The following is a 26,662-nucleotide window of genomic DNA, read 5'->3' on the forward strand; positions in this document are numbered from 1 at the left end:
CACTGCCCCTCCTATTACCCTTGCTTTCCAGTGAGCCATGACTCAGACTTCACATGGGACAATTTTCCGAGATTTTAGGGAATTCCACAATGTATTCTCTAACCTTTTTAAACATAGTCCTCCTCCAACACAGAAGATGAGCACCACCCTCCTGCACACACACACAGACTCACATGCAAATCATTGCAGCTTGAAACTGGCAGATCATATATTTCAGAAATATATATATATATATATATTTGTACTCATTCTGGTTTTTGCCTTTTCAAATTCTGGTTCTTCAAAGGTTTACCTGTAAGACAGGTTTAAAGGGCCGAGAAACACCTTAGCACAATGCTTCAGTTTGCAGGCTTTTCATACTCAGTTATATGCTAATTTAATAGAGTCCAAGAATGGCTATGGATGGATGGAAACATAGAAAAACATTTAGTTCCAACCCCCTGCCATAGGCAGGGATGCCACCCAATAGATCAGGTTGATCAGAGCCTCATCCAAGCTGGTCTCAAACACCTCCAAGGGTGGGGCATCCACAACCTCTCTGGGCACCATCTTCAAGTGCCTCACCACCCTCTGAGTAAAAAAAATGGTGCCCTACCTGGGCCCTCCTAACCTCTCATCTAAATCTCTCCTCTTATAGTTTAAAACCATTCCCCCTCATCCTGTCAACGTCCAAACAAGCAATGAGTTGCTAACCACCCCTTCTACAAGTCCCCTTCTACATCCAGACTGTACTCATGTCTGGGACTGCCCTGGCCCAGGGGTAGCACCTTGCACTTAGACTTGTGGAACCTCATTAGGTTCATGTGTGCCCACTTCTCAAGCTTGTCCGGGTCCCTTTGGGTGGCATCCCTTCTTTCTATTCTGTCAACAACAGAATTTGCCTACAGGACAAAGTGTGTGGATTTCTTCTGAGGGCTGGCATGCACAGGCATATCTGTTGTTCTACATAGCCCACTCTCAAAGGGATTTTGCTTGTAATTGCCTGAGAGCTTAGCCTCTTCCTCTGGACAGGTGCACTGTAGCTCCTTGCTGCATCCAGGGTACTTGCAGTACAATTAGGATGAGCCATAGCCTGAGGCTATGATGGGAGAGAAGATTTTTGAGCAACAAGGGATTCTCCGAATGTTTCCCATACTATCTTCTAAGGTGTATCTCCTAGAGAAAGACCTTGGGCGCACTGCAGGAGATTCAGCAATCCCATTCTCTGCAGCAACTGTACAGGCCTAGGGCTGTAGCAGCCTCCTTGGCCCTTGTCTGGAGCAAGTACTGCCAACTGGGATGCTGCTGGTGACAGGCCATGTAAATGTAAGAAACGCTGGACCTATAAGTGCATCACAGGGTCTCTGTGTACTGTGCTCAGCCCCGCAATGCAGACTCCATTGCTTGGATCTTACTGCCCTGAAACACAACTGGAGTCACAGCACAGCTCTTCACACATCTGCTTTTCTTTTTCCAGCTCATGGAAAGGGCACAGGGACGGGTCACTGAGGGAAGTAACAATGGAAATAGGCAACATTTTTTCTAAAGCCCAAGTGAAGAAGGAGACCAAAGGCAGGCAGACAGGGGTTGAAGGCAGCTAAAATAGGCAAGCTGGTTTGGTGACCAGAAATATGCTGAGCATCCTCCTCAGATTACATTATGGGTTTGGGGGACTTCAGAGAAAGAATGTAGTGTTAAGAGAAAGGAGCTCTTGCAGAAAGGACAGGGCTATCTGTAGTATACAGTGATGCACCCTTGCTCCCTGGGAGCAGCCTACAGCGGACACAACCCAGATGAGCTCTGCAGCTCACCCAGTCCTGGCCACGCCCTGCAAAGGGATTTTTGTTAAAGCCCTGTTGGATTTCCTGTCCCTGTGCGAACAGCACAGAAATAGCGGGCTGAGTCCCCCACATGCAGGTGCTGGAGGGACAGAGATGACTCGGACCGTGAATTGTCCCGGAAGGCTGTGGCTCGACCTTGTACTGCAGCCCCGTATTGCTTTGTACTACCACACCGGCTGCTGATGTAAGACACCCACTCGAGACTGCCACCGGGTGCCTGACGGTACCACTGTATAGCAAATGAACTGAAGGTGAATCCGGATCCCTGGCAGGAGAGAAGCACGGTGTTCCCAGGCGCTTGCACGCCTCCACCAGACTCCACCAACCTCCACTGTGCCCACACGCCTGTATGAGAGCACATGGAGTGAGGCAGTGAGAACACAGAAAGAAGAGGATGCTAACCAGAAGGCCCACCAACCCCAGACCAGCACAGCATAAGCCGCTAACCCCCTTACTCTTGAGAAAGCCACTCGCCAGATGCACTGCCCCGACTGCCCTGCTCGGGACTCAGACGGGGCTGCTCCCAAAGCCTCCCCGACCCCGACTGCCTCCCTCTCCCGCACACACCGGACACGGCCCCGGCCCCGCTGCCCTCCCCGCCCGCCGCTCACCTGCCGGCCCCAAGGCCAAGGCCAAGGCCAGCAGCCGCGGCCCCAGCCCGCCCGCCATCGGGCCCTGCCGCGCCCGGCGGGAGGCGGACAGCAGCAGAGCGGGGCCAAGCTCGGGCCGCTCCTGCCCGCACCACAAGTCGGGCCCTCGCCGGGGCAGCGCCCACCGCTCCGCCCGCCCACGACCGGCCCACACCGCCCCCCGCGGGGCCGCGGCCCCTTCGGCGGAGGAGGAGGCGGCCGCAGGGCGGGGCGCGGGGCAGCTCGGCGGGCAGCGGAGGGGCGCGGCGCCCCGGCAGCCGGAGGCAGGGAGGGAGCCTCCTGGCCCTGCCCTCCCGGCGCTGCCCCGGCCTCGAGCCCCGCGCAGCCCGGCAGGAGGGACCCGGCAGTGCCGTTCCGGAGCCACATGGAAAAGGTGCTCGGCCGCTCGCTGCCTGCTGTGCCCACGGGGGCCGGCAGCGAGAGCCACATCTCTTCCATCCTGCAGCTGCAAGCACCCGTGCTCAGGAGCTCTTGGTCCCATTGCAGCCTGAGCACTGACATTACTGTCAGGGAGGGGGAAAGAGGAAGACAGCCAGGACACGAGGCTAAGCACGAGCTCATCATGAGCCCCAGATTTCCATTTAATTGCCTTGAGAGGACTGAGGAGAGGGCATATGAAAATGTACAAAAGAAGAAGCCGCGTGTTCTTGGTGTGGACTCAGACTCACCATCAACTGCCTGTGAACTGTCAACCCATCCATGAACAGGACTGCTACAGATGCTAATTGCCACATTGGTATTTGAACCAGTGCCAATCCAGTATTGTGGGATCCAGCGGGGCCTCACAAGGGCAGATTACAGGGAGACAAACACCTCCCTCATCATGATACTCACTCCTCATTTAATGCAGCCCAGAATGCAGTTGGCCTTCTGGGCTGCAAGCCGCGCACTGATGCTTCATGTCGAGCTTTTTATCCAGCAGAACCCCCAAGTCCTTCTCAGCAGGGCTGCTCTCTAGGAGTTCTTCATCCAGTCTCTACTCACATCTGCATCAAAGGGTCTCTGTGTACTGTGCTCAGCCCCGCAATGCAGACTTCATTGCTTGGATCTTACTGCCCTGAAACACAACTGGAGTCACAGCACAGCTCTTCACTCAACTGCTTTTCTTTTTCCAGCTCTGGAAATGGCACAGGGATGGGTCACTGAGGGAAGTAACAATGGAAATAGGCAACATTTTTTCTAAAGCCCAAGTGAAGAAGGAGACCAAAGGCAGGCAGAGAGGGGCTGAAGGCAGCTAAACTACGCAAGCTATTTTGGTGACCAGAAATATGCTGAGCATCCTCCTCAGATTACATTGTGGGTTTGGGGGACTTTGGAGAAAGAATGTAGTGTTATGAGAAAGGAGCTCTTGCAGAAAGGACAGGGCTATCTGTGGTATATAGTGATGCACACTTGCTCTCTGGGAGCAGCTTACAGCTGACACGGCTCAAATGAGCGCTGCAGCTCACGCAGTCCTGGCAATGCCCTGCATGTGATGCAAACTGGTAAGTGGTCTCCCTGTCTTTAGCTTGACTCAGGAGTTTTATCACCATATTTTCTCCACCCACCTCCAGAAAGTAAGAGTTGACTGACAGCCAGCCAAGTTAAACCTACCACAACTTGTGAACAGGCAAGAGGGAGTGGAGGAACTTGATGTTGTCTAGGTGCCCTGGGGTACCTCTCACTGTGGTCCCTGCAGGGTGCAGTAATACAGTGCATTGTCCTTCAGCTCCAGTGCATGGATGAACAATGTCCCAGAGCTCTCATCAGCCTTGCCGGAAAACCTCTTGCGGGCAAATGGGGCTGTGTGAATGTAGGAGCCTCCCCGGCCCTTGCTCTGGAGCAAGTACTGCAGAGACCCATTGGGATGCTGCCAGTACCAAGCCACGTAAATATAAGAGGCGTTGGAGCTGTAAGTACACTGCAAAGTCTCTGTTTGCCCTGCTTGTCCCCACACTGTAGTCCTCGTTGGTTGGATTTCATCACCCTGAACTGTACCTGAAACCACAGCAGAGTTAATCACCCACTTCTACACTCTCAAAGGCACATAAAAATGACCCACACACATCTTGATGGAAGCAGGCAACGCTGTTGCTAGAACCCAAATGCTTTTCAGTCCCCAAGGGAAAAAGGGAACAAGGGCAGGTGGAGATGAGCTGCAGGCACATTGGCCAAGATGCTTGGGTGACAAGAAATATGCTGAAATTCCTCCTCAGGTTACAGTACTGTTTCTGGGACTATGGAGGAAGAAAAGGGTGGTTAAGAGAAAGGAACTTCTGCAGAAAAAACGAGGCCACCAGTGCTGTGTGGTAATGTTCCCTTTCTTCCTGCGACCAGCCCAAAGCTCGCCCACCTCCTGCCATCCCTGCAGCTCATGCAGCCTTGGCTGTGAACTGGAAAAAGGTTTTTGTTAAAGCTCAGCTGGATTTTCTGTCCTTATGCTAACATCACAGAAACTGCAGGGTGAATCCTGAAGGCACAGGGCAGTCAGGGACTGATGCACCTCAGACAAGAAGTCATCGAGGGAAGCCATGGCTTGGCCCTCCACTTCTGGCCCAAATTCAGTGTATGTGGAATCTGTGCTGATGAAGGATGCCCACTCAACACTGCCACCTTGCCTGATTCTGGAACCCTGCCAGGAAGGGACCACGGAGCCCCCAGCCAGCTGCAGACCTCCACAACGCTCGGCTGTGCCCACACCCCTGTGGAAGGAAAGCACTTGGAACAAGGCAGTGTGTGCCCACAGAGGGAGGCGGATCCCCAGGAAACCTGATGCCCCTTGTCTGGGGCTGCCAGAGATAACAACCAATTTTCTCCCACTAAAGCCCCCGGCCAGGGGCACTGTCCTGACTGCTCACCTCGGGGCTCAGACGGGGCTGCTCCCAAAGCCTCCCCGACCCCGACAGCCTCCCTCTCCCGCACACACCGGACACGGCCCCGGCCCCGCTGCCCTCCCCGCCCGCCGCTCACCTGCCGGCCCCAAGGCCAAGGCCAAGGCCAGCAGCCGCGGCCCCAGCCCGCCCGCCATCGGGCCCTGCCGCGCCCGGCGGGAGGCGGACAGCAGCAGAGCGGGGCCAAGCTCGGGCCGCTCCTGCCCGCACCACAAGTCGGGCCCTCGCCGGGGCAGCGCCCACCGCTCCGCCCGCCCACGCCCGGCCAACACCGCCCCCCGCGGGGCCGCGGCCCCTTCGGCGGACGAGGAGGCGGCCGCGGGGCGGGGCGCGGGGCAGCTCGGCGGGCAGCGGAGGAGCGCGGCGCCCCGGCAGCCGGACGCAGGGAGGGAGCCTCCTGGCCCTGCCCTTGACTTGAACAAAACTGACTCCACAATCAGTAAGATTGTAACGTAGGTGTGTTTATTCAGCACTGGGCAGCACCGGGGGTAGTCCCGTCAGAAACGTGCTCACCTGACACCGCAACTTGCCTTGCTTATATGCGGTAAAGAGTTACCTATGCATGAAGTTTCACAATACGCCCTTACGTATTCATTACCTGTCCCCGCTTTGTATTAAAACTAGTTCCAAGGAGTCATTTCCATAAACTCCTCCCATCTGCGCTTGTGTAGTGTAATCTGGTGGTGGTTGTCAGGGGTCGTGGCAATGAAGACTGATGACTCTTCCTCCTCACCGCTAGTTGACCTCTTGTCTTTGCACAGACTCAGTTGCTCCTTGGCTCTTGTCCATCCGCAGCACCAGTTTCTACCAGTTTCCTAAAATAGGCTCACACTCTTATTAAGAGACTGACCATGGTAAGGGGCACAAGGCTTCTTGCTTTAGTTAATTTGCACAATGCACCATAGGTAGCAAAGACACTAAGCAGCATCCTAGTTTAATGTCGTCAGTGCTCTATCGCTACTTGATAAGATTCTCCTAACTCCCTCTCTCAGCCTCACCGTCAGCTGGCCGGTAGACCAACAACCAACACATCGGAAGAGATGCTCCTGAGGCTAACTAGAAGAAAAGTCACAATTCAACCTGGTGTGTCTCAAACATTTTGAGCACATTCCGGGAGAATTTGATATTGGAGGGTTGACTCATGCATATGTCCTATTTGGATTAAGGCCTTAACAAAACAATACATTGAAAATATCTCTCTGGAACCTGTACAGAACTAAAAACGAAAAACACAACAACAATAGAAACCAAAAAAAAAAAAAAAAAATCCTTTCTTTCTTTCTTTCTTTCTTTCTTTCTTTCTTTCTTGTTAGGACTGCTCTGCAACAATTATAACATCAGTGTGTTATCAACATTATTTTCACCCTAAGTACAAGACACAGCACCCTACCAGACACTTGGAGGAAAATTAACTCTATCCTAGACAAAACCAGCATTCTGGCTCACTTGTAATGACGGATTTCTTGAGTAGTCCCACTACCTGAAAGAATCCCTGGACACCCCTCTACTGGTGCATCATGTTCTGGCAGCACAGGCCAAAGCTGCAATCTGTCCCAGCCCACATCCTATCTCGGCCCCTTTGCTGGGGGACGAGAGTGAACATGGAGAGGGTGAGAAGCCCCAGTAGGAGGTTCATGTCAGGGAACACTTCAGCTTTCTATCCCCACAGAGGCAGCACAAAAGCAGCAAGTGCAGTCCCGGGGATGCAGGGCATGCAGGACAATACATTTCAACACCTAGAAACTCTCCCAGGAGATGGTGGGCTGCACACCCACACATGGCAGCCTTCCATAAGGTGTAGGGAAAGGAATTTTTGATCTAGACAGAGACCAAAAGGAATGCGGACCTGTGTGTATGCTGGTATCATGAGATGCTATAGTCATTCACAATCAGCCTGCATCCCCAGCTGGTGACGTGCACGGAAATCACAGAACCATAGAATCATTAAGGCTGTAAGATCATCAAGTCCAACCATCAGGCTCACCTACCAAATCCTGATATGGATAGAATAAAAAGAACATGCACTTAGTGTCCATCTTGCTTCCCACTGGCCTGCAGACTCCTTGGTGGATGAGGAGGTGAGCATAGGGCAGAGAGCGTGGTGGGAAGGAGTCAGAGGCTCCTCCAGCACCTACAGCAGCCAGAGGCTGCAATAAACGAAGCCTCTGCGGCAGCAATATATGTAGGAAAGGTGAGGGGCCCTGGCAGCAGGTTTGTGTTAAAGCGCAGCTGGATTTCCTGTCCCTGTGCGAACTGCACAGAAGTACTCGGCTGAGTCCTGGGGTACCAGGGAGCTCAGGGACAGAGAAGACTTGGACTGGGAATTGTCCCGGGAGACACTGGCTCGGCCCTTCACTGCTTTGCCATATTGTACAGTGCTACCACCAGAGCTAATGAAGGACAACCACTCGAGACTTCCACCGGGTGCCTGACGGTACCAATAGACATAATAATCGTCAAAACGGAGTCCAGATCCCTGGCAGGAGAGATGCACGGAGTCTCCAGGTGCTCGCAGACCTCCACCAGACTCCACCAACTTCAATTCAGCCCAAACGCCTGCAGAAGGAGAGCACAGTGAGCAGGGATGCGTGTGCCCATGGACAGGAAGGATGCTTTCTAGAAGCTCCTGCGACTACAGCACAGCACAGCCTGAGTGACCAACCCCGTTGATCCCAAAAAAAGCCCCTGGCCAGGGACACTGCCCCGACTGCCCTCCTCGGGACTCAGACGGGGCTGCTCCCAAAGCCTCCCCGACCCCGACAGCCTCCCTCTCCCGCACACACCGGACACGGCCCCTGCCCCGGCCCCGCTGCCCTCCCCGCCCGCCGCTCACCTGCCGGCCCCAAGGCCAAGGCCAAGGCCAGCAGCCGCGGCCCCAGCCCGCCCGCCATCGGGCCCTGCCGCGCCCGGCGGGAGGCGGACAGCAGCAGAGCGGGGCCAAGCTCGGGCCGCTCCTGCCCGCACCACAAGTCGGGCCCTCGCCGGGGCAGCGCCCACCGCTCCGCCCGCCCACGACCGGCCCACACCGCCCCCCGCGGGGCCGCGGCCCCTCTTGTCCTATCGCTCGTTATCAGCGACAACAGGCCGGCCCACAGCTCCCCACAACTTCCTTTCAGGGAGCGGGAGAGAGGCCTCCACTAAGCAGACCGAGCCTCATCTTCTCCGGACTGAAAGGAGAAGCCTTCTCCACTCCACATAGGCATGTCCACTGGTACGTCTTTCATAGCAGTATCTCCCCAGGCACTGCATCGTGGGGTATCTGTGGCCTGATGGATCCTGTACTTTTGGTCTAACTCCAGCACAACCGATTGATGCTCAGGGGTGACCTGCTTCTGCATCACCTCTGTGCTGACAGCTCAGTCACATCACAGTATTGAAGACAGATAAACGTTGTTCTTAGATTTTGGAACCACTGGGGGCTTGGGACTCTTTGTAATGTCAGTCCACTTTACAGGTTCTTTCACAAAGCAGAAGGCATTGCTATTTTTTAAAATAAGGTCAGCACTGCCCCTCCTATTACCCTTGCTTTCCAGTGAGCCATGACTCAGACTTCACACGGGACAATTTTCCGAGATTTTAGGGAATTCCACAATGTATTCTCTAACCTTTTTATACATAGTCCTCCTCCAACACAGAAGATGAGCACCACCCCTCCTGCACACACACACAGACACACATGCAAATCATTGCAGCTTGAAACTGGCAGATCATATATTTCAGAAATATATATATATATATATTTGTACTCATTCTGGTTTTTGCCTTTTCAAATTCTGGTTCTTCAAAGGTTTACCTGTAAGACAGGTTTAAAGGGCCGAGCAACACCTTAGCACAATGCTTCAGTTTGCAGGCTTTTCATACTCAGTTATACACTAATTTAATAGTCATAGAACGGTTTGGGATGGAAGGGTAACCAAAAAACATTTAGTTCCAACCCCCTGCCATAGGCAGGGATGCCACCCAAGAGATCAGGTTGATCAGAGCCTTATCCAACCTGGTCTTGAACACCTCTAAGGGTGGGGCATCCACAACATCTCTGGGCAACCTGTACCAGTGCCTCACCACCCTCTGAGTGAAGAAAGTGGTGCCCCACCTGGGCCCTCCTAACCCCTCATCTAAATCTCCACTCTTTTAGTTTAAAACCATTCCCCCTCATCCTGTCAACATCCAAATGAGTAAAGAGTTGCTCTCCATCCCTTCTACAAGCCCCCGTCAAATACTAAAAGGTTGCAATGAGGTCACCTGCAAGCTTTTGCTTCTGTGGGATAAACAGCCCCACATCTCTCAGCCTTTTTTCATATGAGACCTGCTCCAGCCCCATGACCATATTTGTGGCACTCCTCTGGACCGGCTCTAACAGATCAACATCCTTCTTGTGCTGGGAGCTCCAGACCTTTACACAGTACTCCAAGTGGGGCATAATAGGGGGAGATTAGAGGAAGACAATCAACTATCTCTACCTACACCCGCTCCTCTATTACTGCAGCACAGGATGCAGTTAGCTTCAGTTGCTCACTTGAGAGAAAGGGGTGATTAAGAGAAAGGAACACTTACAGAAAGGACAGGGCCATCTGTGATGCACCCTTGCTCCCTGGAAGCAGCCCACAGCTTACACAGCCCAAACCAGCCCTGCAGCTAACACAGGCCATGCCCTGCAAAGGGATTTTTGTTAAAGCTCTGCTGGATTTCCTGTCCCTGTGCGAACAGCACAGAAATAGCGGCCTGAGTCCCCCACATGCAGATGTTGGAGGGACAGAGATGACTCAGCCCGTGAATTGTCCCGGGAGGCTGTGGCTCGACCTTCTACTGTAGCCCCGTATTGCTTTACAGTACCAGACCGGCTGCTGATGTAAGACACCCATTCGAGACAACCACCGCGTGCCTGACGGAACCAGCGGACAGAATAATCTTCGAAGTTGGGTGTGGACACCTGGCAGGAGAGCTGCACGGAGTCTCCAGGTGCTCGCAGACCTCCACCAGACTCCACCAACCTCAACTGAGTCCAAACGCCTGCAGAAGGAGAGCACAGGGAGTGGGACAGTGTGTGGCCAAGGATAGAGGAGGATGCTGTCTAGACGCTCCAGTGACTACAGCACAGCACAACCTGTAACACCATCCCCGTTGCTCCCGACAAAGCCCATGGCCAGGGGCACTGCGCCGACTGCCCTCCTCGGGACTCAGCCGGGGCTCCTCCCAAAGACTCCCGGACCTGGAAAGCCTACCATTCCCGCACACACAGTACGCTCCACAACGACGACGGAGAGCGCCGGACCCCAGTGCGCCCGGCAGGGCAGCACCAGGAGACGCTCCACGTCGGTCACGGCCACCCGCTGGCCCAGCCCCGACACGTTTCAGCCCCAGCCCCAACCCCGCCCAGGGCCCGATGCCCTCGCCTCCCGCCGCTCACCTGCCGGCCCCAAAGCCAAGGCCAAGGCCAGCAGCCGCGGCCCCAGCCCGCCCGCCATCGGGCCCTGCCGCGCCCGGCGGGAGGCGGACAGCAGCAGAGCGGGGCCAAGCTCGGGCCGCTCCTGCCCGCACCACAAGTCGGGCCCTCGCCGGGGCAGCGCCCACCGCTCCGCCCGCCCACGCCCGGCCCACACCGCCCCCCGCGGGGCCGCGGCCCCTTCGGCGGAGGAGGAGGCGGCCGCGGGGCGGGGCGCGGGGCAGCTCGGCGGGCAGCGGAGGAGCGCGGCGCCCCGGCAGCCGGAGGCAGGCAGGGAGCCTCCTGGCCCTGCCCTTCACTTGAACCAAACTGACTCCACAATCAGTAAGATTGTAACGTAGGTATGTTTATTCAGCGCTGGGCAGCACGGGGAGTAGTCCCGTCAGAAACGTGCTCACCTGACACCGCAACTTGCCTTGCTTATATGCGGTAAAGAGCTACCTATGCATGAAGTTTCACAATACGCCCTTACGTATTCATTACCTGTCCCCGCTTTGTATTAAAACTAGTTCCAAGGAGTCATTTCCATAAACTCCTCCCATCTGCGCTTGTGTAGTGTAATCTGGTGATGGTCATCGGGGATCGTGGGGATGAAGACTGATGACTCTTCCTCCTCACTGCCAGTTGACCTCTTGTCTTTGCGCAGACTCAGTTGCTCCTTGGCTCTTGTCCATCCGCAGCACCAGTTTCTACCAGTTTCTTAAGATAGGCTCACACTCTTATTAAGAGACTGACCTTGGTAAGGGGCACAAGGCTTCTTGCTTTAGTTAATTTGCACAATGCACCACAGTTAGCAAAGACACTAAGCAGCATCCTAGTTTAACGCCGTCAGTGCTCTATCATTACTTGATAAGATTCTTCTAACTCCCTCTCTCAGCCTCACCTTCAGCTGGCCGGTAGACCAACAACCAACACATCAGAAAGGATGTCCCTGAGGCTAACTAGAAGAAAAGTCACAATTCAACTTGGTGTGTCTCAAACATTTTGAGCACATTCCGGGAGAAATTGATATTGGAGGGTTGACTCATGCATATGCCCTATTTGGATTAAGGCCTTAACAAAACAATAAATTGAAAATATATCTCTGGAGGCTGTACCAAACTAAAAAGGAAAAACACAACAACACAACAACTACAAAAGAAACCAACAAACAAAAAATCCTTTCTTTCTCTCTTTCTTGTAAGGACTGCTCTGCAACAATTACAACATCAGTGTGTTATCAACATTATTTTCATCCTAACTCCAAAACACAGCACCCTACCAGACACTTGGAGGAAAAATAACTCTATCCTAGACAAAACCAGCATTCTGGCTCACTTGTAATGAGGGATTTCTTGAGTAGTCCCACTACCTGAGAGAATCTCTGGACACCCCTCTACTGGTGCATCAAGCTCTGGCAGCAGAGGCCAAAGCTGCAATCTGTCCCAGCCCACATCCTGGCTGGCCTCTTTGCTGGGGGATGCGAGTGAACATGGAGAGGGTGAGAAGCCCCAGTAGGAGGTTCATGTCAGGGAACACTTTAGCTTTCTATCCCCATAGAGGCAGAACAAAAGCAGCAAGTGCAGTCCCAGGGATGCAGGGCATGCAGGACAATACATTTCAACACCTAGAAACTCTCCCAGGAGGTGGTGGGCTGCACACCCACACATGGCAGCCTTCCATAAGGTGTAGGGAAAGGAATTTTTGCTCTAGACAGAGACCAAGAGGAATGCGGACCTGTGTGTATGCTGCTGTCATGAGATACTATAGTCATTCACAATCAGCCTGCATCCCCAGCTGGTGACGTGCATGGAAATCACAGAACCATAGAATCATTAAGGCTGTAAGATCATCAAGTCCAACCATCAGGCTCACCTACCAAATCCTGATACGGATAGAATAAAAAGAACATGCACTTAGTGTCCATCCTGCTTCCCACTGCCCTGCAGACTCCTTGGTGGATGAGGAGGTGAGCATAGGGCAGAGAGCGGGGTGGGAAGGAGTGGATCCTCCAGCAGCCAGAGGCTGCAATACATGTAGCCTCTGTGGCAGCAGTATATGTAGGAGAGGTGAGGGGCCCTGGCACTAGGTTTGTGTTAAAGCTCAGCTGGATTTCCTGTCCCTGTGCCAACTGCACAGAAGTACTGGGCTGAGTCCTGGGGTACCAGCGAGCTCAGGGACAGAGAAGACTTGGACTGGGAATTGTCCCGGGAGACACTGGCTCGGCCCTCCACTGCTTTGCCATATTCTCCATAATAGTAAATTAAGGACACCCACTCGAGACTTCGACCGGGTGCCTGACGGTACCAATAGACACGATAATCTTCAAAGCTGAATCCAGATCCCTGGCAGGAGAGCTGCACGGAGTCTCCAGGTGCTCGCAGACCTCCACCAGACTCCACCAGCTTTAATTCAGCCCAAACACCTGAAGAAAGAGATCACAGTGAGCAGGGATGCATGTGCCCACGGATGGAAGATCCTCTCCAGAACCTACAGCAACTCCAGCCCAGCACAGACAGGAACGCCAACCCGCTTGCTCCACGCAAAGCCCCTGGCCAGGGGCACTGCCCCGACTGCCCTCTTCTGGGATCCTCAGGGCTGCTCCCAAAGCCTTCCCGACCGCGACAGCCTCCCTCTCCCGCACACACTGGACACGGCCCCCTACCAATCTGCCCTCCCCGCCCGCCGCTCACCTGCCGGCCCCAAGGCCAAGGCCAAGGCCAGCAGCCGCGGCCCCAGCCCGCCCGCCATCGGGCCCTGCCGCGCCCGGCGGGAGGCGGACAGCAGCAGAGCGGGGCCAAGCTCGGGCCGCTCCTGCCCGCACCACAAGTCGGGCCCTCGCTGGGGCAGCGCCCACCGCTCCGCCCGCCCACGCCCGGCCCACACCGCCCCCCGCGGGGCCGCGGCCCCTTCGGCGGAGGAGGAGGCGGCCGCGGGGCGGGGCGCGGGGCAGCTCGGTGGGCAGCGGAGGAGCGCGGCGCCCCGGCAGCCGGAGGCAGGGAGGGAGCCTCCTGGCCCTGCCCTCCCGGCGCTGCCCCGGCCTCGAGCCCCGCGCAGCCCGGCAGGAGGGACCCGGCAGTGCCGTTCCGGAGCCACATGGAAAAGGTGCTCGGCCGCTCGCTGCCTGCTGTGGCCATGGGGGCCGGCAGCAAAAGCCACATCTCTTCCATCCTGCAGCTGCAAGCACCCGTGCTCAGGAGCTCTTGGTCCCATTGCAGCCTGAGCACTGACATTACTGTCAGGGAGGGGGAAAGAGGAAGACAGCCAGGACACGAGGCTAAGCACGAGCTCATCATGAGCCCCAGATTTCCATTTAATTGCCTTGAGAGGACTGAGGAGAGGGCATATGAAAATGTACAAAAGAAGAAGCCGCGTGTTCTTGGTGTGGACTCAGACTCACCATCAACTGCCTGTGAACTGTCAACCCATCCATGAACAGGACTGCTACAGATGCTAATTGCCACATTGGTATTTGAACCAGTGCCAATCCAGTATTGTGGGATCCAGCGGGGCCTCACAAGGGCAGATTACAGGGAGACAAACACCTCCCTCATCATGATACTCACTCCTCATTTAATGCAGCCCAGAATGCAGTTGGCCTTCTGGGCTGCAAGCCGCGCACTGATGCTTCATGTCGAGCTTTTTATCCAGCAGAACCCCCAAGTCCTTCTCAGCAGGGCTGCTCTCTAGGAGTTCTTCATCCAGTCTCTACTCACATCTGCATCAAAGGGTCTCTGTGTACTGTGCTCAGCCCCGCAATGCAGACTTCATTGCTTGGATCTTACTGCCCTGAAACACAACTGGAGTCACAGCACAGCTCTTCACTCAACTGCTTTTCTTTTTCCAGCTCTGGAAATGGCACAGGGATGGGTCACTGAGGGAAGTAACAATGGAAATAGGCAACATTTTTTCTAAAGCCCAAGTGAAGAAGGAGACCAAAGGCAGGCAGAGAGGGGCTGAAGGCAGCTAAACTACGCAAGCTATTTTGGTGACCAGAAATATGCTGAGCATCCTCCTCAGATTACATTGTGGGTTTGGGGGACTTTGGAGAAAGAATGTAGTGTTATGAGAAAGGAGCTCTTGCAGAAAGGACAGGGCTATCTGTGGTATATAGTGATGCACACTTGCTCTCTGGGAGCAGCTTACAGCTGACACGGCTCAAATGAGCGCTGCAGCTCACGCAGTCCTGGCAATGCCCTGCATGTGATGCAAACTGGTAAGTGGTCTCCCTGTCTTTAGCTTGACTCAGGAGTTTTATCACCATATTTTCTCCACCCACCTCCAGAAAGTAAGAGTTGACTGACAGCCAGCCAAGTTAAACCTACCACAACTTGTGAACAGGCAAGAGGGAGTGGAGGAACTTGATGTTGTCTAGGTGCCCTGGGGTACCTCTCACTGTGGTCCCTGCAGGGTGCAGTAATACAGTGCATTGTCCTTCAGCTCCAGTGCATGGATGAACAATGTCCCAGAGCTCTCATCAGCCTTGCCGGAAAACCTCTTGCGGGCAAATGGGGCTGTGTGAATGTAGGAGCCTCCCCGGCCCTTGCTCTGGAGCAAGTACTGCAGAGACCCATTGGGATGCTGCCAGTACCAAGCCACGTAAATATAAGAGGCGTTGGAGCTGTAAGTACACTGCAAAGTCTCTGTTTGCCCTGCTTGTCCCCACACTGTAGTCCTCGTTGGTTGGATTTCATCACCCTGAACTGTACCTGAAACCACAGCAGAGTTAATCACCCACTTCTACACTCTCAAAGGCACATAAAAATGACCCACACACATCTTGATGGAAGCAGGCAACGCTGTTGCTAGAACCCAAATGCTTTTCAGTCCCCAAGGGAAAAAGGGAACAAGGGCAGGTGGAGATGAGCTGCAGGCACATTGGCCAAGATGCTTGGGTGACAAGAAATATGCTGAAATTCCTCCTCAGGTTACAGTACTGTTTCTGGGACTATGGAGGAAGAAAAGGGTGGTTAAGAGAAAGGAACTTCTGCAGAAAAAACGAGGCCACCAGTGCTGTGTGGTAATGTTCCCTTTCTTCCTGCGACCAGCCCAAAGCTCGCCCACCTCCTGCCATCCCTGCAGCTCATGCAGCCTTGGCTGTGAACTGGAAAAAGGTTTTTGTTAAAGCTCAGCTGGATTTTCTGTCCTTATGCTAACATCACAGAAACTGCAGGGTGAATCCTGAAGGCACAGGGCAGTCAGGGACTGATGCACCTCAGACAAGAAGTCATCGAGGGAAGCCATGGCTTGGCCCTCCACTTCTGGCCCAAATTCAGTGTATGTGGAATCTGTGCTGATGAAGGATGCCCACTCAACACTGCCACCTTGCCTGATTCTGGAACCCTGCCAGGAGGGGACCACGGAGCCCCCAGCCAGCTGCAGACCTCCACAACGCTCGGCTGTGCCCACACCCCTGTGGAAGGAAAGCACTTGGAACAAGGCAGTGTGTGCCCACAGAGGGAGGCGGATCCCCAGGAAACCTGATGCCCCTTGTCTGGGGCTGCCAGAGATAACAACCAATTTTCTCCCACTAAAGCCCCCGGCCAGGGGCACTGTCCTGACTGCCCTCCTCGGGACTCCGAAGGGGCTGCTCCCAAAGCCTCCCCGACCCCGACAGCCTCCCTCTCCCGCACACACCGGCCCCGGCCCCGGCGCCGGCCCCAGACCCGCTGCCCTCCCCGCCCGCCGCTCACCTGCCGGCCCCAAGGCCAAGGCCAAGGCCAGCAGCCGCGGCCCCAGCCCGCCCGCCATCGGGCCCTGCCGCGCCCGGCGGGAGGCGGACAGCAGCAGAGCGGGGCCAAGCTCGGGCCGCTCCTGCCCGCACCACAAGTCGGGCCCTCGCCGGGGCAGCGCCCACCGCTCCGCCCGCCCACGACCGGCCCACACCGCCCCCCGCGGGGCCGCGGCCCCTCTTGTCCTATCGCTCGTTATCAGCGACAACAGGCCGGCCCACAGCTCCCCACAACTTCCTTTCAGGGAGCGGGAGAGAGGCCTCCACTAAGCAGACCGAGCCTCATCTTCTCCGGACTGAAGGGAGAAGCCTTCTCCACTCCACATAGGCATGTCCGCTGGTACGTCTTTCATAGCAGTATCTCCCCAGGCACTGCATCGTGGGGTATCTGTGGCCTGATGGATCCTGTATTTTTGGTCTAACTCCAGCACAACCGATTGATGCTCAGGGGTGACCTGCTTCTGCATCACCTCTGTGCTGACAGCTCAGTCACATCACAGTATTGAAGACAGCTAAACGTTGTTCTTAGATTTTGGAACCACTGGGGGCTTGGGACTCTTTGTAATGTTAGTCCACTTTACAGGTTCTTTCACAAAGCAGAAGGCATTGCTATTTTTTAAAATAAGGTCAGCACTTCACCTCCTATTACCCTTGCTTTCGAGTGAGCCATGACTCAGACTTCACATGGGACAGTTTTCCGAGATTTTAGGGAATTCCACAATGTATTCTCTAACCTTTTTATACATAGCCCTCCTCCCACGCTTGTACGCAGAAAAGAAGCACCACCCCTCTTGCACCAGACACAGTCACACTGACATGCAAATCATTTCTACTTTAAACTGGCAGAACATGTACTTGGGAAAAATTAAAAAATATATATTTGTACCTCTGATCATTTTTGTGACACTCCTGTGGACCTGCTCTAACAGATCAACATCCTTCTTGTGCTGGGGGCTCCAGACATGGAAACAGTACTCCAAGTGGGGCATCACAAGGGCAGATTACAGGGAGACAACCACCTCCCTCGATCTGATGGCCACTCCTCTTTTAATGCAACCCAGGATGCCTTTGGCCTTCTGGGCTGCAAGCCGCACATTGACACCTCATGTGAAGCTTTTCATCCAGCAGAATCCCGAAGTCCTTCTCAGCAGGGCTGCACTCTAGGAGTTCTTCATCCAGTCTGTACTCATGTCAGGGATTGCCCCAGCCCAGTTGTAGCACCTTACACTTAGACTTGTGGAACCTCATTAGGTTCATGTGTGCCCACTTCTCAAGCATGTCCAGGTCCCTTTGGGTGGCATCCCTTCTTTCTATTCTATCAACAACAGAATTTGCCTACAGGACAAAGAGTGTGGATTTTCTGTGAGGGCTGGCATGCACAGGCATATCTATTGTTCTACATAGCCCACTCTCAAAGGGATTTTGCTTGTAATTTCCTGAGAGCTTAGCCTCTTCCTCTGGACAGGTACACTGTAGCTGCTTGCTGCCTCCTGGGTACTTGCAGTGCAATTAGGATGAGCCATAGCCTGAGGCTAGGGTGGGAGAGAAGATTTTTGAGCAACAAGGGATTCTCCGAATGTTTCCCATACTATATTCTAAGGTGTATCTCCTAGAGAAAGACCTTGGGCGCACTGCAGGAGATTCAGCAATCCCATTCTCTGCAGCAACTGTACAGGCCTAGGGCTGTAGCAGCCTCCTTGGCCCTTGTCTGGAGCAAGTACTGCCAACTGGGATGCTGCTGGTGACAGGCCATGTAAATGTAAGAAATGCTGGACCTATAAGTGCATCACACGGTCTCTGTGTACTGTGCTCAGCCCCGCAATGCAGACTTCATTGCTTGGATCTTACTGCCCTGAAACACAACTGGAGTCACAGCACAGCTCTTCACACAACTACTTTTCCTTTTCCAGCTCATGGAAATGGCACAGGGATGGGTCACTGAGGGAAGTAACAATGGAAATAGGCAACATTTTTTCTAAAGCCCAAGTGAAGAAGGAGACCAAAGGCAGGCAGAGAGGGGCTGAAGGCAGCTAAACTACGCAAGCTACTTTGGTGACCAGAAATATGCTGAGCATCCTCCTCAGATTACATTATGGGTTTGGGGGACTTCAGAGAAAGAGCGTAGTGTTAAGAGAAAGGAGCTCTTGCAGAAAGGACAGGGCCTTCTGTGGTATACAGTGATGCACCCTTGCTCCCTGGGAGCAGCCTACAGCGGACACAACCCAGATGAGCTCTGCAGCTCGCACAGTCCTGGCCACGCCCTGCAAAGGGATTTTTGTTAAAGCCCTGTTGGATTTCCTGTCCCTGTGTGAACAGCACAGAAATAGCGGGCTGAGTCCCCCACATGCAGATGCTGGAGGAACAGAGATGATTCGGACCGTGAATTGTCCCGGGAGGCTGTGGCTCGACCTTGTACTGCAGCCCCGTATTGCTTTGTAGCACCAGATAGCCCGCTGATGTAAGACACCCACTCAGGACTGCCACCGGGTGCCTGACGGTACCACCGTATAGCAAATGAACTGAAGGTGAATCCGGATCCCTGGCAGGAGAGCTTCACGGAGTTCCCAGGTGTTTTCACACCTCCGCCAGATTCCACCAACCTCCACTGAGCCCACACACCTGCAGCAGAGCACATGGAGTAGGGCAGTGTGTGCACGCAGAAAAAAGAGGATGCTAACCAGAAGGACCACCACCAACCCGAGACCAGCACAGCCTCAGTCGCCAACCCACTAACACGCAAGAAAGCCACTCGGCAGGTGCACTACCCCGACTGCCCTCCTCGGGACTCACACGGAGTTGTTCTCAAAGCGTCCCCGACCGCCTCCCTCTCCCGCACACACCGGCCCCGGCCCCGGCCCCGGCCCCGCTGCCCTCCCCGCCCGCCGCTCACCTGCCGGCCCCAAGGCCAAGGCCAAGGCCAGCAGCCGCGGCCCCAGCCCGCCCGCCATCGGGCCCTGCCGCGCCCGGCGGGAGGCGGACAGCAGCAGAGCGGGGCCAAGCTCGGGCCGCTCCTGCCCGCACCACAAGTCGGGCCCTCGCCGGGGCAGCGCCCACCGCTCCGCCCGCCCACGCCCGGCCCACACCGCCCCCCGCGGGGCCGCGGCCCCTTCGGCGGAGGAGGAGGCGGCCGCGGGGCGGGGCGCGGGGCAGCTCGGCGGGCAGCGGAGGAGCGCGGCGCCCCGGCAGTCGGAGGCAGGCAGGGAGCCTCCTGGCCCTGCCCTTCACTTGAACAAAACTGACTCCACAATCAGTAAGACTGTAACGTAGGTATGTTTATTCAGTGCTGGGCAGCACGGGGAGTAGTCCCGTCAGAATCGTGCTCACCTGACACCGCAACTTGCCTTGATTATATGCAATACGAATTACATACGCACGAAGTTTCACAATAAGTCCATACATATTCATAACCTGTCCCCACTTCGTATTAAAGTTAATTCCACGGAGTCATTTCCATAAACTCCTCCCATCTGCGCTTGTGTAGTGTAATCTGGTGGTGGTCCTCGGGGGTTGTGGCAATGAAGACTGATGACTCTTCCTCCTCACCGCTAGTTGACCTCTTGTCTTTCCACAGACTCAGTTGCTCCTTGACTCTTGTCCATCCGCAGCACCAGTTTCTACCAGTTTCCTAAAATAGGCTCACACTCTTATTAAGAGACTGACCATGGTAAGGGGCACAAGGCTTCTTGCTTTAGTTAATTTGCACAATGCACCATAGGTAGCAAAGACACTAAGCAGCATCCTAGTTTAATGCCGTCAGTGCTCTATTGCTACTTGATAAGATTCTCCTAACTCCCTCTCTCAGCCTCACCGTCAGCTGGCCAGTAGACCAACAACAAATACATCAGAAAGGATGCCCCTGAGGCTAACTAGAAGAAAAGTCACAATTCAACCTGGTGTGTCTCAAACATTTTGAGCACATTCCGGGAGAATTTCATATTGGAGGGTTGACTCATGCATATGTATGCCCTATTTGGATTAAGGCCTTAACAAAACGATAAATTGAAAATATCTCTCTGTAAGCTGTACCAAACTAAAAACGAAAAACACAACAACACAACAGCAATAGAAACCAAAAAAAAAAAAAAAAAAAATCCTTTCTTTCTTTCTTGTAAGGACTGCTCTGCAACAACTATAACATCAGTGTGTTATCAACATTATTTTCACCCTAAGTCCAAAACACAGAACCTACTACACACTTGGAGGAAAATAAACTCTATCCTAGACAAAACCAGCATTCTGGCTCACTTGTAATGAGGGATTTCTTGAGTAGTCCCACTACCTAAGAGAATCCCTGGACACCCCTCTACTGGTGCACCAAGCTCAGGCAGCACAGGCCAAAGCTGCAATCTGTCCCAACCCACGTCCTGGCTGGCCCCTTTGCTGGGGCACGCGAGTGAACATGGAGAGGGTGAGAAGCCTCAGTAGGAGGTTCATGTCAGGGAACACTTAAGCTTTCTATCCCCACAGAGGCAGCACAAAAGCAGCAAGTGCAGTCCCGGGCATGCAGGGCATGCAGGACAATACATTTCAACACCTAGAAACTGTCCCAGGAGTTGGTGGTCTGCACACCCACACATGGCAGCCTTCCATAAGGTGTAGGAAAAGGAATTTTTGCTCTAGACAGAGACCAAGAGGAATGTGGACCTGTGTGTATGCTGGTATCATGAGATGCTATAGTCATTCACAATCAGCCTGCATTCCCAGCTGGTGACGTGCACGGAAATCACAAAACCATAGAATCATTAACGCTGTAAGATCATCAAGTCCAACCATCAAGCTCACCTACCAAATCCTGATACGGATAGAATAAAAAGAACATGCACTTAGTGTCCATCCTGCTTCCCACTGGCCTGCAGACTCCTTGGTGGATGAGGAGGTGAGCATAGGGCAGAGAGCAGGGTGGGAAGGAGTGGATCCCCCAGCAGCAAGAGGCTGCAATATACGTAGCCTCTGTGGCAGCAATATATGTAGGAGAGGTGAGGGGCCCTTTCAGCAGGTTTGTGTTAAAGCTCAGCTGGATTTCCTGTCCCTGTGCGAACTGCACAGAAGTACTTGGCTGAGTCCTGGGGTACCAGGGAGCTCAGGGACAGAGAAGACTTGGACTGGGAATTATCCCGGGAGACACTGGCTCGGCCCTCCACTGCTTTGTCATATTCTACAGTGCTACCATCATAGTAAATGAAGGACACCCACTCAAGAGTTCGACCGGGTGCCTGACGGTACCAATAGACATAATAATCTTCAAAGGTGAATCCAGATCCCTGGCAGGAGAGATGCACGGAGTCTCCAGGTGCTCGCAGACCTCCACCAGACTCCACCAACTTCAATTCAGCCCAAACGCCTGCAGAAGGAGAGCACAGTGAGCAGGGATGCGTGTGCCCACGGATGGAAGATCCTCTCCAGAAGCTACAGCAACTCCAGCCCAGCACAGACAGAAACGCCAACGCGCTTGCTCCACACAAAGACCCTGGCCAGGGGTAATGCGCCGACTGCCCTCCTCGGGGCTCCGAAGGGGCTGCTCCCAAAGCCTTCCCGACCCCGACAGCCTCCCTCTCCCGCACACACCGGCCCCGGCCCCGGCCCCGGCCCCGCTGCCCTCCCCGCCCGCCGCTCACCTGCCGGCCCCAAGGCCAAGGCCAAGGCCAGCAGCCGCGGCCCCAGCCCGCCCGCCATCGGGCCCTGCCGCGCCCGGCGGGAGGCGGACAGCAGCAGAGCGGGGCCAAGCTCGGGCCGCTCCTGCCCGCACCACAAGTCGGGCCCTCGCCGGGGCAGCGCCCACCGCTCCGCCCGCCCACGCCCGGCCCACACCGCCCCCCGCGGGGCCGCGGCCCCTTCGGCGGAGGAGGAGGCGGCCGCGGGGCGGGGCGCGGGGCAGCTCGGCGGGCAGCGGAGGAGCGCGGCGCCCCGGCAGCCGGACGCAGGGAGGGAGCCTCCTGGCCCTGCCCTCCCGGCGCTGCCCCGGCCTCGAGCCCCGCGCAGCCCGGCAGGAGGGACCCGGCAGTGCCACGCCGGAGCCACACGGAAAAGCTGCTCAGCCGCTCGCTGCCTGCTGTGCCCACGGGAGCCACCAGTGAGAGCCTCATCTCTGCCCTCCTGCAGCTGCAAGCTCCCGTGCTCAGGAGCTCTTGCTCCCATCACAGCCTGAGCACTGACATTACTGTCAGGGAGTGGGAAATAGGAAGACAGCCATGGCATGAAGCAGAGCAAAGGGTTTGTTGCAGATAGGTGGACCTCAGGTGTAGGGATCTAGAGCAGGGACTATGGTGGAGAGAGCGAGGAGCCAGCAGCCCTGTGACAGAGTGACTAGGCATGGGGTGATGTGGCAGGGAGGCTTCACAACATCCACAAAAGGGGGCTTAAGCAGAACCACCTTCAGCACTTGCATCTAGCTCAGAATGGCCCACAAGGCACCATCAAGGAGAAATCCCACAAGCCCTTTCTAAGCAGAAGGCATGCTGCGGTGCCTCTCCAAGTGTCATAGGCAAAGGTAGGGCTAAGGATGGAAAGGCTCTTCAAGAGGGAACTCCATTTGCGGTGTCCTCAAAGCACAGACATCATGGGTTCGTCTCGGCTTAAGTCATGAAACTGTGCAGCTTGACCAATGCTGCACCATGACAGGACACGACGCCTGCTGGTTTCACCCCCGAGCTCCAATACATCTTACTGAACCAGCAGGGACACCACAGTCTCCTGCAAACAGAGAGAAAGGAGAGCAGAAGAATGCAAGTATTGTACAAACTCCAAGATGACGAAGTGTGCTAGCAACTAATTGGAACATAAGCTGAGTGCAAGCTCAATATGATTTCAATTGGATTGAAAGTGATGGGCATACGGAGCAGGAGAAAGCAGAGGAGGAGCCACATGCTCTCAGTGCAGACTCAGACTCACCATCAGCTGGCCTGTAGACCAACAACCCACTCATCAGAAGGGATGCCCATGAGGCTAACTGGCAGAAAATCACAATTCAACTTGGTGCATCTTGAGCATTTTGACCACGTTCCAGGGGATAGTGATACTGGAGGGGTAACTCATGCATGTGTTATTTATATTAAGGCCTTAAAGAATCAGTAAATTCTAAATAGAACATACTAGATCAGTGCAGATGTAAAAACATAGCCGTTCAATCACACTCATTCTTCCCTCTCTGGGATGGGGGATAAAATCAAAAAAAAAAAAAATTAAACTGAAAGCTTGTGGGTGGACCTGGAGATCGTTTAATGGAATAGAAAAGGGAAGATAATAACAATAATGATGATGACAATGATAGTACTACTATTAAGAGTACATACAAAATAAGTGATGCAGAATGCAATTGCACACCACCCGCTGACTGATGCCCTGTCTATCCCTGAGCAGCCAGTGTCCCCATCCCTATCAGCCACCCCATATTAATTGGTCAGGGGAATTTCAGTGGTAGGGAATATCCCTTTGGACAGATCGGGTCAGCTCTCCTGGTTCTGTCCCATCACAGCTCCTGCTGCATCCCCAGCCTGGCCACTGGCAAGAGAGCATGAGAAGCTGAAAAGTCCTTGGCTTAGTGTAAGCACTGCTCTGCAGCAATTATAACATCAATGTGTTATCAACATTATTTTCACCCTAAGTACAAGACACAGCACCCTACCAGACACTTGGAGGAAAATTAACTCTATCCTAGACAAAACCAGCATTCTGGCTCACTTGTAATGACGGATTTCTTGAGTAGTTCCACTACCTGAGAGAATCCCTGGACACCCCTCTACTGGTGCATCAAGCTCTGGCAGCACAGGCCAAAGCTGCAATTTCTCCCAGCCCACGTCCTGTCTCGGCCACTTTGCTGGGGGATGCGAGTGAACACGGAGAGGGTGAGAAGCCCCAGTAGGAGGTTCATGTCAGGGAACACTTCAGCTTTCTATCCCCACAGAGGCAGCACAAAAGCAGCGAGTGCAGTCCCAGGGATGCAGGGCATGCAGGACAATACATTTCAACACCTAGAAACTGTCCCAGGAGTTGGTGGTCTGCACACCCACACATGGCAGCCTTCCATAAGGTGTAGGAAAAGGAATGTTTGTTCTTGAGAGACCAAGAGGAATGTGGACCTGTGTGCATGCTGCTATCATGAGATGCTATAGTCATTCACAATCAGCCTGCATCCCCAGCTGGTGACGTGCACGGAAATCACAGAACCGTAGAATCATTAATGCTGTAAGATCATCAAGTCCAACCATCAAGCTCACCTACCAAATCCTGATATGGATAGAATAAAAAGAACATGCACTTAGTGTCCATCCTGCTTCCCACTGCCCTGCAGACTCCGTGGTGGATGAGGAGGTGAGCATAGGGCAGAGAGCAGGGTGGGAAGGAGTGGATCCCCCAGCAGCAAGAGGCTGCAATATATGTAGCCTCTGTGGCAGCAGTATATGTTGGAAAGGCGTGGGGCCCTGGCAGCAGGTTTGTGTTAAAGCTCAGCTGGATTTCCTGTCCCTGTGCGAACTGCACAGAAGTAATGGGCTGAGTCCTGAGGTACCAGGGAGCTCAGGGACAGAGAAGACTTGGATTGGGAATTGTCCTGGGAGACACTGGCTCGGCCCTCCACTGCTTTGCCATATTCTACAGTGCTATCATCATAGTTAATGGACACCCACTCAAGACTTCCACCGGGTGCCTGACGGTACCACAAGACATAATAATCTTCAAAGCTGAGTCCGGATCCCTGGCAGGAGAGACGCACGGAGTCTCCAGGTGCTCGCAGACCTCCACCAGACTCCACCAGCTTCAATTCTGCCCAAACACCTGCAGAAGGAGAGCACAGGGAGTGGGGCAGTGTGTGCCCATGGACAGGAAGGACGCTTTCTAGAAGCTCCTGCGACTACAGCACAGCACAGCCTGAGTGACTGCCCTGCTCGGGACTCAGCCGGGGCTGCTCCCAAAGCCTCCCCGACCCCGACAGCCTCCCTCTCCCGCACACACCGGACACGGCCCCGGCCCCAGCCCCGCTGCCCTCCCCGCCCGCCGCTCACCTGCCGGCCCCAAGGCCAAGGCCAAGGCCAAGGCCAAGGCCAAGGCCAGCAGCCGCGGCCCCAGCCCGCCCGCCATCGGGCCCTGCCGCGCCCGGCGGGAGGCGGACAGCAGCAGAGCGGGGCCAAGCTCGGGCCGCTCCTGCCCGCACCACAAGTCGGGCCCTCGCCGGGGCAGCGCCCACCGCTCCGCCCGCCCACGACCGGCCCACACCGCCCCCCGCGGGGCCGCGGCCCCTCTTGTCCTATCGCTCGTTATCAGCGACAACAGGCCGGCCCACAGCTCCCCACAACTTCCTTTCAGGGAGCGGGAGAGAGGCCTCCACTAAGCAGACCGAGCCTCATCTTCTCCGGACTGAAAGGAGAAGCCTTCTCCACTCCACACAGGCATGTCCACTGGTACGTCTTTCATAGCAGTATCTCCCCAGGCACTGCATCGTGGGGTATCTGTGGCCTGATGGATCCTGTACTTTTGGTCTAACTCCAGCACAACCGATTGATGCTCAGGGGTGACCTGCTTCTGCATCACCTCTGTGCTGACAGCTCAGTCACATCACAGTATTGAAGACAGCTAAACGTTGTTCTTAGATTTTGGAACCACTGGGGGCTTGGGACTCTTTGTAATGTCAGTCCACTTTACAGGTTCTTTCACAAAGCAGAAGGCATTGCTATTTTTTAAAATAAGGTCAGCACTGCCCCTCCTGTTACCCTTGCTTTCCAGTGAGCCATGACTCAGACTTCACATGGGACAATTTTCCGAGATTTTAGGGAATTCCACAATGTATTCTCTAACCTTTTTATACATAGCCCTCCTCCCACGCTTGTACGCAGAAAAGAAGCACCACCCCTCTTGCACCAGACACAGTCACACTGACATGCAAATCATTTCTACTTTAAACTGGCAGATCATGTACTTGGGAAAATTAAAAAATAGATATATTTGTACCTCTGATCATTTTTGTGACACTCCTGTGGACCTGCTCTAACAGATCAACATCCTTCTTGTGCTGGGGGCTCCAGACATGGACACAGTACTCCAAGTAAGCCATCACAAGGGCAGATTACAGGGAGACAACCACCTCCCTCGATCTGATGGCCACTCCTCTTTTAATGCAACCCAGGATGCCTTTGGCCTTCTGGGCTGCAAGCCGCACATTGACACCTCATGTGAAGCTT

At 54.5% G+C, this 26,662-nt stretch overlaps 1 protein-coding gene and 1 gene segment (V, D, J or C); both read right to left on the reverse strand.

Annotated features, from left to right (window-relative positions):
- The window catches only part of LOC137844684 (Ig heavy chain Mem5-like), a 57,523-nt gene that overhangs the window by 23,868 nt on the left and 6,993 nt on the right, over positions 1–26,662 (reverse strand). The gene's annotated exons all lie outside the window — the stretch shown is intronic.
- LOC137844692 (Ig heavy chain V region 6.96-like) lies at positions 5,781–12,863 on the reverse strand. The segment is given in 3 exon segments: positions 5,781–7,896; positions 10,174–10,350; positions 10,748–12,863. Coding segments are annotated over 3 exon segments (573 nt in total).

This window comes from Anas acuta, chromosome 25, assembly GCF_963932015.1.
Source record: "Anas acuta chromosome 25, bAnaAcu1.1, whole genome shotgun sequence".
Classification (NCBI taxonomy): domain Eukaryota; kingdom Metazoa; phylum Chordata; class Aves; order Anseriformes; family Anatidae; genus Anas; species Anas acuta.